The sequence below is a fragment of the Eleginops maclovinus genome, chromosome 20, assembly GCF_036324505.1.
Source record: "Eleginops maclovinus isolate JMC-PN-2008 ecotype Puerto Natales chromosome 20, JC_Emac_rtc_rv5, whole genome shotgun sequence".
In the NCBI taxonomy this organism is placed as follows: domain Eukaryota; kingdom Metazoa; phylum Chordata; class Actinopteri; order Perciformes; family Eleginopidae; genus Eleginops; species Eleginops maclovinus.
Window position 1 is genome coordinate 6189817 of NC_086368.1, and position 10073 is coordinate 6199889.

The 10073-nt window shown below is 37.4% G+C and overlaps 1 protein-coding gene across 1 annotated transcript; it reads left to right on the plus strand.

Moving 5' to 3' along the window:
• The first annotated feature begins 489 nt into the window (after positions 1-489).
• On the plus strand, positions 490-9521 carry psmf1 (proteasome inhibitor subunit 1). The gene is made up of 7 exons (XM_063911987.1): positions 490-744; positions 2005-2157; positions 2813-2895; positions 4315-4497; positions 6695-6751; positions 8295-8456; positions 8974-9521. The coding sequence occupies exons 1-7, from the start codon at positions 616-618 to the stop codon at positions 9023-9025; spliced, it is 819 nt and encodes a 272-aa protein (XP_063768057.1). The 5' UTR covers positions 490-615; the 3' UTR covers positions 9026-9521.
• Positions 9522-10073: the final 552 nt, after the last annotated feature.

Below are 10073 nucleotides of genomic sequence, written 5' to 3' on the forward strand. Positions count from 1 at the left end.
AAGGCTTTATCACCTCTCTCTGAACACAAAAACACACATCCACCAACATTTAGCTACAAATAGCTCTGTTTACCTACTCCAAAACCTTGTTCTGTTCAAACAGCCAAAAGTTTGGGAAGATAAGGATCCTTGAAATTCACAGAGTATGTAAAACTTTAACATGTTTTTGTTGCTTGAGACATTTTTCTCTTAATGTAAATGGGCATGAGAATCAGTTGGCCTGATTGTTGATGCCATTGTGAAGTTGTGTAGTATTAATTAGGAGCCTTGTTCTATAAGAAAAAAATTGTTTTAGGACATTTTCATTCATGTACCCACAAAATACACCCTTTTTCCAGCATAATTATCACACAATACAAACATAGCATTTATATTAGAAATATGTTTAATAATAACATAATTTAACTGGCAATGTATATGATTTTACAAAATAACAATAACAATTGGTAGTAAACCTACAATTCTAACTGGTGCTTTTACACTGAAAGGGTTAGACAGGAAGTGATTGTTGTTGCTGTGAGTTTGACGTCGCTAAGCTCCTATGAAGACTTTCGTTTTCAATTCTTGTTGACACTGCATTGATGTTGTTATAGTTCGTTGCTAGTTCAAACCAACATGGCAGGCTTGGAGGTGTTATACTCCTGTGTCGGGGGCAGCATCAGCTGTCCACAGGACGCCGTGGTATGCTTCGTTCACTGGGAAATGATAAAGAGTGGATACAGGTGCATCGGTTCTGGAGACGAGGTAAATTAAACTAGCTAACATTAGCTTAGAAATACAACGTTTTGTTAACCACTGGCTGTACAAATATGTTATTTAACTATCATCCGTAGAGACAATGATACACCAAAGTCCATTAAAAATCCAGCCGTTTAAATCTTCGTTGGTCTTTGTAAACATCGCATATCTACCGGTTCATAGGACTAATGTACATAAAACTATACATTAAGCAAAATACGTGCTGTTTTGTGCATCATTTATAACGTTACGCCGAATTGAAGAATGGCCCTTAAACTGTCCAAGTAAATATTTTGGTGTGTTTTTACCGAGGATAAAGATGTATGCGTTAAAGGGAGAAATACAACTGTACTTTTTATTCAGAGCTTCTGCATTGGCTAACTTGCCCAGCTGCACAGTTTAGCCTTAGCTTCCTAAATGACCATATCTGAGTTTATCTAGTGGAGAGTCATATTTTTGTGAAGACATTGAAGGTCTTATTAAAAAGCCTTTGTATAAGAAGCATAATCAGCTTGCAGTTTTTCTTAAATAGAGATATTATGACGGGCTCTAAAAACTGTCCTGTCATCATTAGCTAGCTAACCTGGTACTGTGCCTCCTGGGGCCAGTCACAGAAAACAGTAAATTATTCTAAGATTCTTTACTCCAGTAGAAATAGAAATACCTCAGTGTATACTTAATATACAAGTAAAGCAGTGGATTCAAAACCTTACCTCTTTAAAAAAAAAAAGAATCTCTGTCAGTGGTTTGATTTATGTTGACAGGATTAATATCACTGCTGCATTCATTTGTATGTTGCATTTTATTTCTGTAGATGTTTGAGGATCTAATCATTTTACCTTGTTTTATATTTTGTAGGGTAGTTTATTTTATAAAACGCATCATATATTACATGACCATCATATTGACTTAACACTTACTGTAAACGACACTAAAGTTTATCACAAACATTATAAATCCTCACATCAGCACCACATAGTTTTCAACAGACAGGAAAGGGATGAAAACCAATCAAAGATGTGAGAGAAACATAGTGGAATACAAAGTTAAATAGTTATCTCTTAGATATAGTGTAGTGGAAAGACTCAGGTACAGTAAAGGCATCTCAACTTGTACTTTGGTAAAGTTTTTGAGTATTTACTACCATAACCACTGACCTATCTGATCTGTTGATTCCTGACTGTTATTATGATCTCACTGCCATCTAAACCACTTTATTCATCCCTGTTTTGTTTGCTGCTTTCTGTCTCTCTCCCCCTCCTCCAGCCCAGAAGCAGTGACAAGAAGTCTGAGCTGCTGCCTGCTGACTGGAGCGGCAACAAGGAACTGTACAGTCTGCGATACAAAGCCAAAGACAGTGAGGCACAGTTGCTGCTTAAAGCCATCTCTGTCGACTCCACATTGATCTTCAACTTGATGGTAGGAGCAGCTGACTATCTTACAAGGGAATGCAAACTTCACCAGTTTTAAAATGCATTGGAAAGAAAGTGATATGCTTTTTAATTGATTGACGTAAAATCTAAAATCAGACAACAAATGATTGAATGATGAGACTAAACAGCATAAGAGGTACTGCTCCCTCATCCTACAAAAAAAAATGGAGTCTGATGTAAATCCAAAAATTCTTTGTTATGTAACTACAGAAAAATAAATTGGCCGTTGAAAAATTGTCATGCCGATGTGGAAAAGAACATTAAGTCCCCAGACTCTTAAAAGTATTAAATGCTAAACAAAAACAAAAATTAAGGAAGTTTAAGTAAAGTAATTTGAGATAAATTGAAGGAGAAAGGATTTACATTCTGCTACATTTTCTTTCTCTTAACAGTGATCAACGTTTTGAACTGATTATATAGATTATGAAGATTTCTGAAAGAACATTCCTATAGCCCTGCTCCTTCGTTCATGCCTCTTAGGAAATACACATATGTTCTTTTGTTCAGCTTTGATTTGTGCACCATTAAACAATTATTTTGAGAAACAAGCGTATAATTGGTACTGAGCTTTTGCTTATGCACTTTGGTAATTGTGTGTATCTTTCTGTCTTTTTCTCAATATGTGTTTTGGATTTGTATAGAACTCGGGCACACAGCAGGTGTCAGACTTGACGGTGAACATCAGCGATCACGTGGAGGCTGACCAATTACACACATTTGACAGGTTGGTGTTCAGTTTATTTTTCATATTTGTTTTTATTGACGTATGTAAATAATGTAAAAAAATACCAGCATTTGGTCACCATAAATAGCCTGGACATGATCAATACAATGTTTAAATATGTTTGTATTATTTGTTCCACTCATGACTATGCACAACTCCAGAAAGAAAGAAAAAAAAGAGCAATTGACATTAAAATAATAATTGTATGAACATGTTCCATAGCTGAAAAGGATCATCTTACTTTGCCTTACCCTTTCTTTAAACATAAGGCAACAAGACAAATATTGTTAATAACAGTTCCTTGTTAACCACAGTAACAGTACGTGAAGATACTTAACAAATATTTAAAAGAACAATCAAAGCCATAAACATTAATTTAACATAATTCCTGACTTTATTAAGTGTAATTATTCTTTTATTTGGAAGATTTCAATTATTTATACAAACCTTTAAATCATTCTGTAGATAAATCCCACTGAAATACACATCTGCCATAACATTATCTTTTCATACCAGGGTTATTATCGTAAAGTCAAACGGATATAAGCAGAGAAAATACAGAAAAACTGAAATAAATAAATAAATGTTATATCCTTTAAGAAAACCTGAAACAATATTTCCTGTTTAATATTTGATTACAATCTTCTTAAATTCCTCGTGTAGTTTTAAAGCTATATCTTATCACTACCGAGAACCATAGAAAACATTATCTTGCCGGGCTGCAGATGGCGCTATCTGTCAATTAATCCATGTTGTTTTTTGTATGCTCTTGTAGAATATGATAACAAATCATGATTCAAATATTATAGTAGATAAAAGGGCATTTATTGAAGCGCTTCAGCTCAGACCCTATGATGAACTGGGGCCGTGTGGGGCCGTTTTCTTCTGAGTGTGGTTAATAAAGACTATTCCTACACTGTTATCTTACCATATATCCTGTTTAGTTAGCTCAATAATTCTGGGACAGTATACACAACCCTAAAAAAGTTATAAAACTTAAACTTCGGACTGAAACTGAACTGAAAAAAAGCACAGGCACTCTGAAAAGTAACTGTTATTAAACTCAAATAAAATTGAAAAGACAAAAAAAAAAAAAAGGTTGAACATTTGAAATGATTAAGATATTGTTAAATAATAGTCATTGTTTGCCCTATACATTATTTGTTACTGCACGTTTTGATGATGCTTTTACACGTGTTTCCCCACAATTTCACACAGTAGCATATGGAAGTGAACCTCAATAATTCCCATTAGTTTATTTCCTTGACCAAGTGCTGTCAGTTTAATGTTTTCCATATCAGAATGCTCCATAATCAACCATCACAAGAACCAAGCTTACCTTTCCCGTAGATCCAGCAAACAACAACAATGTACAAACATGTCTTTCTTGTGAATAATGAACAGCTTCTTCCTGTGCAGTGTGTTCAAGGATACAGACAGCCTGTCAGAGAAGGTGAAGACTCAGCTGCTGCCCACTCAGGAGCGACCGTCAGGACAGAGGACGAGTCGGAGGGAGGAGGATGAGGAGCGCAGAAGAAGACAGGACAATGACCCCCTCCGCATCCCCATTAGACAGCCCCGACAGGGACCCCCCCCACACTGGTGTGTAAACACACAGTCTGTTCAAATCCTTACGTAGGAATTCATACATTCTTTTGTGTTTGTCGGCTAAAATGTCAACAACAGTCCCAAATGCACATGCATATTAAACATCGATATTGTCCAATTACTGACTAATTCGATTTCAAATCTGCATTTTACACATACATCCTCCCCAGGTAGTACTTTTTCATCTTTTAGGGAACTACTGTCATAAATCCAGCTAATGAAATAGTCTAATTTATATATTACTTTAAAGTATATAAGTTTTAATTACATTGTAATAATAGCATTTAACTTTTCCAGATTGAAATGTCCATACTTGTGCAGATTTATATGAATCCATTTATTGCTAAAAAATGGTCAACCCATAGATTTAGTGAGAAAGTCATTCTCCAATACTCACAACATCTATGCATTCAGTCTAGTTGGAGGTTCGCTCGTGTTTCAGCTGTCCTGCTGGCTGCCAAATAATATATATTTAGTAGATATTTTTCTATCAAGAAATTAGCTGAAGCATTGCCCGAAATGTATTGTATTCCTCCTGTCTCCACAGGACGAAAAGCTGGGACAATATAACATATATTGAAAGGGTACTGCTGCATCTATCTGACATCTCCAGTAACATACACCATCTTCCCTGTCGGCACCCCTAATTTGCTCTATACATTTTTAAAATATGTAATCAAATTTGCAAACAGAATTCTGTTCAAAGACCTAAAACTAGTGAACCTGTATGGATTCTCACTTAAAATGTCATGTGTGATAGAGTGCGTCAAAACAAGAGTACCACAAATCCATGAAGGACTTGACTTTGAAACTGGCTTGTGTGTGTATAACTCAACACACACACACACAGACACACACACACACACACACACACACACACACACACACACACACACACACACACACGTTGTAGAAAGTCTAGACGCAGAGGCTTCCACTGCAGAGAGTAAATGAGGGCAGAGCTTAGGCAGTGTGTGTGTGTGTGTGTGTGTGTGTGTGTGTGTGTGTGTGTGTGTGTGTGTGTGTGTGTGTGTGTGTGTGTGTGTGTGTGTGTGTGTGTGTGTGTGTGTGTGTGTGTGTGTGTGTGTGTGTGTGTGTGTGTGTGTGTGTGTGTGTGTGTGTGTGTGTGTGTGTGGGTCCAACCACTCTGCTTCTCCCTCCCCCCTCCTCATAGCCGTGACCCGATCAGATGAGATGCAAGGTGATGTCAGCACTTTGTCGACCTCGCTGCTGTCGCCTCCTCATCTCCAGAGGGAGAGGGGGGGAGAGATAAGGATGAGATCAAAACAAAGACAGATAGTGTAGAACTAAATCTGAGAGAGAAAAGACAAAAAGAGAGAGATAAATTAACAAAAGGTAGAAACAGGGAGCAAAGAGTGAAAATGATGAAGAGAGAAAAGGAACAATGAATGAGAAAGCAAAGATGGATCAGGGCTGCAGAAAGGGTTGGGAGCAGGCAGATACGAGGAGGAGGAGGAGGAGGAGGAGGAGGAGGAGGAGGAGGAGGAGGAGGGAGGAAAGGACAGAAGTGAAAAAGATCAAACCACAAATTGTACTCCTCTAATCATCAAATGTAAGCTTTTTAAGCCAATTATAAGTGGAGAGTTCCTGCTTCTCTCTGTTCTTATTTAAATGAATGACTTTGGACTGAAAAAACGAAACATTTAAAGGCATTTCCTTGGATGTACGAAATTGGGATGGACATTTTTCAATGTTTTCTGACATTTATTTATTTTATATTATTGATTAATTGAGAGATTGATAGGGGGGTTAATCGATAACAGAGATGGTTGTTATTTCACCTCTCCAATATCCCTCCTGTGATCTGAAATCAGAGGCAGTTTGAATTACATCTTATCTGAACATCTAAGGACAAAGTACATAGTTAGAGCCCTATTGCTGTATTTACACCAGAAGATGTTACTCAAAATGGACTGTTTACAAAGACTCAACAGCATCCTTTATAACCTTATTGTTCATAAAATGTCAACAAATTGTGGAAAACGCTCCGATTATTTTCTCCAGTCTTTTTATGTGTTTATTTTATCAAACAGTCATCCAAACCCACAGAAACTCAATTTGCAATGATATAACATGTAATAAATATTCATATTTTCTAAAACTTTCAAGATGGAAATAGCAGCAGATATGGTGCTTTATAAATAATCGAATGAACAACTTTGTTTTGTAGGCGGGACCCCATGGTACCTCCTTTCTCCGTTGGAGGAGCAGATCTGGATCCCTTTGGGTAAGTCTCCCTCTCTCCTTCATAATAAATCCCTACAAATTATTTTTATGGAAATCATTTTGCAGATATGTATATATTTAAGCACCAGCGTGTTTTTTTTTGTTATAATCTGGGATTTGAGGGATGAGCAGTCCCTCCACACAGGATTACTGGCACTGGCCCAGACTCCCTCTGCTAGCTCAATGTGAACCACCAACATTAAAGACACTAAACCAGAGCAGTCTGTGTTTAGACCTAACATGAACATGACATCACCTTATGGCCTTACATGTGCTTCCCTTTGTTATCCTACGGTAGGTCACTTTTAAAATCCATGACCGTCAGGGATTGATTTTTAGGTATTTCTTCACCTTATTACAACCAGTACATTTAAAGGAGCGCATTTATGCTGTTTGGGGATTTTTCTCTTTTCTGTAGTAGGTATGCATGTCAATGGTCTTCAAAGGCTCATTTCCCTGAGGGTTGTTTCTCTCCACCACACTCCTCCCCCTGCCTGAAACGCCTGGATTGGACTCCTTTGTTTACTTCCCTAACATAGTGACATCATATTGTATGTAATGGGCTAGGGGCGGGACGTCAAAACAGAGCCGGCCAGCTAACCAATCAGAGCAGACTAAAGCATGGAGACATGACAGAAGAGGCACAATATGTCGACAAGAAGAGGCACAATATGTCCTCTCTAAATGAAAACACCTTTATTTTTTTTATGTACATAATTTTTAGGCATATGCCACAAAAGCTTGATTGGGTACAGTCAGATGTCTGAGAGGACTTCTTTATATTTCTAATGGTCTCTCAGGTTGTACAAAGCCCTCTTTACAAACATATGTTAGTTCGTATGAAGGGTTTATTTTGGAGATGGGGAACAAGCTGTGAACAATGTCAATTAAAAAGGTAGGAGGACCCTAAGATACCTCTATGCAACAGAAGAAAATAATTCACAGTGTTCATTAGAGAAACTGGAAGCTTAGCAACAAAATGTGAGCTGACTTAATTAGGACCAGGTTTTAGTGTCAGGGAAACAAAAATGGCATTAACAGCCAATGTGTTCCTGTTTCAAAGTAATTTTTTTAGATTCACAATATAAGTAGGATAGGCTGGGGTTAGCTCTGATGAAACACGATCAGGGAACATCAGATAAACCTCTTCAATCAAACCCCAAACATCTGACAAACTAAATATTTAAAGTCCAATTGCAGTGTTGTGGAAAAGTAATAGTTCAGGGTGTTTTACACTTATGTGGCCCGGAAAACAAATTCAAAATCCAACCATAATCTTTCTGGAAAATCTAATCTAAATGGAAGATGTAATCTTTGAATTCCCTCCGGTGTGTTATTGGTGTATAGAATAAAAAACAGCTGATTCCTAACAAATCAAAGGCCAGTCTCTCCTTGATGTTTTACGTGTTTGTACTTAAGAGAAAACTGTATTCAATTGAAACTAAAAAACAATAATTAAAGTTAAACTAATGGAAAAAATGAGCGAAAGAAAAGATAAATGATACATTACCTTCTCACATATCCTTCCTCCCCTTCCCCCACAGGTCCCGTGGTGGTGGCGGGATGATCCTGGACCCCCTGCGGTCAGGGTATCCTCGCTCTGGTTTTGACCCATCGAGCGGAATACCAGACATCCTCCCTCCCGGAGCTGTTCCCCAGGGGGCTCGCTTCGACCCGTTTGGACCAGTCGGACGACCCAGACCAGGGTAAAACACACACACACACACACACACACACACACACACACACACACACACACACACACACACAAACTTGTGAATTTGGTATTTTTGTAACCCTCACTGCTGGCTTAAGATAAGAAGCTACACCCTGAATGGTAGTGAGAAGGAGAGAGAAGAGAGAGTATTTGCCAGGACAAGAATATCATCTTTAGTTGCAGCCTTGGTTTAATTTTGTGTCAGTCTTTATGGAACTTTACAGCAGACTTTCCATGGCATATACTAATAAAACATTGAAATAAAGAAAGGAAGCATGATAGTTGAAGCCAATGCAGGTGCTTGTATCTATAGTTTCACAGGGACTTCTGTAGTTTAAGTGCATATTTAAAAAAGATTGAGCTGCCAAATTTCCTATTTCTGTGAAATTTGTATTTAAAGAAAATGGCACAACAACTTCTGAAATTGGGATCAATAAAGTAACTCTAATCTAAAAAGAGTAATTATAAATATTAGTCAATGATGACAGTCCATTTTTGTTTTTCAGGCCGGACCCTGACCACATGCCTCCCCCAGGTTATGACGACATGTTCATGTAGTGCTTCCTTCTTTTCTACTTCCTGTTTGCTACTCACAACAACATCCTGTCCTCCAGCCAATAGGAGGGGGATCTCCTCTTCACCTCCCACAGGGTTTGATCCGCTTTACTGGCCTGAAAAGAAAAATGTTTGCCTTTTTTATTTTCCTGTTTTTGAGAAGAGGGTTTCATAATATTGGTTTCTTATAACTAATGTACAACTGGTGTATATAACTTGTGTAGAAGAACCCATAGTGATAAATAAACATCAGCAAATGTGCTGTTTTTCCTCTGCTTCCTGAAGGATGAAAGTGAGTTTAGATTCTTATTGTCCCATTAAGCTGCATCTCGTAGTTATCATTTATGCATCATAAAGAACAAGTGCTTGTATTTCCATTGTGGATACATGAAAAGAGCATGACATATGGATCCTTGCAGCTGTATTTGTTTGGATAGTTGTTGATTCTGCAACATAGTTGATGAAATATCCCATGCCAAAATAAAAGTCTTACATTTAACCATCTGGTCTCTGTTGTTTCCATCTTTATAATTCCTTCATTTCTGTTGATAAAGGTATTAAACCGTCAGAGCAGTGACATGTATTAAATGTAAGATCAGACAGACACATCTGGAGGCTTGATTAAAAAGAACAGAACAGAAATTTTATTGGTTACATTAACAAAATAAAAAATCAGCATTGTTGTTGCATACAGTATACAGCTCCTCAGTATGTACAGGAACAAGGCATCTTTACACTTTCACAGCGTCACACACTTAGAACATGCAGATTCAGCGGCCTCCACACTAAGCAGCGCTTTAACTATCAGTGGAGAGGGGCCTTCTTCTCCGAAGGATGACATAACAATCCATATGTATGTATATGTGATGTAATTATTTTTCTCTGTTCAGTTATGGAATAGTTCAAACTCCCTACATCCATCTTTATTTGCTTCAGATGAGTGGTTTACTAAGAGGAATAAAGTTCATCTGGATTTTTAAGATTTGTGAAATATGAATGGATAATCAGCACAATTAAACATTTGTCAGATTATGATATGGTATGATTTCAA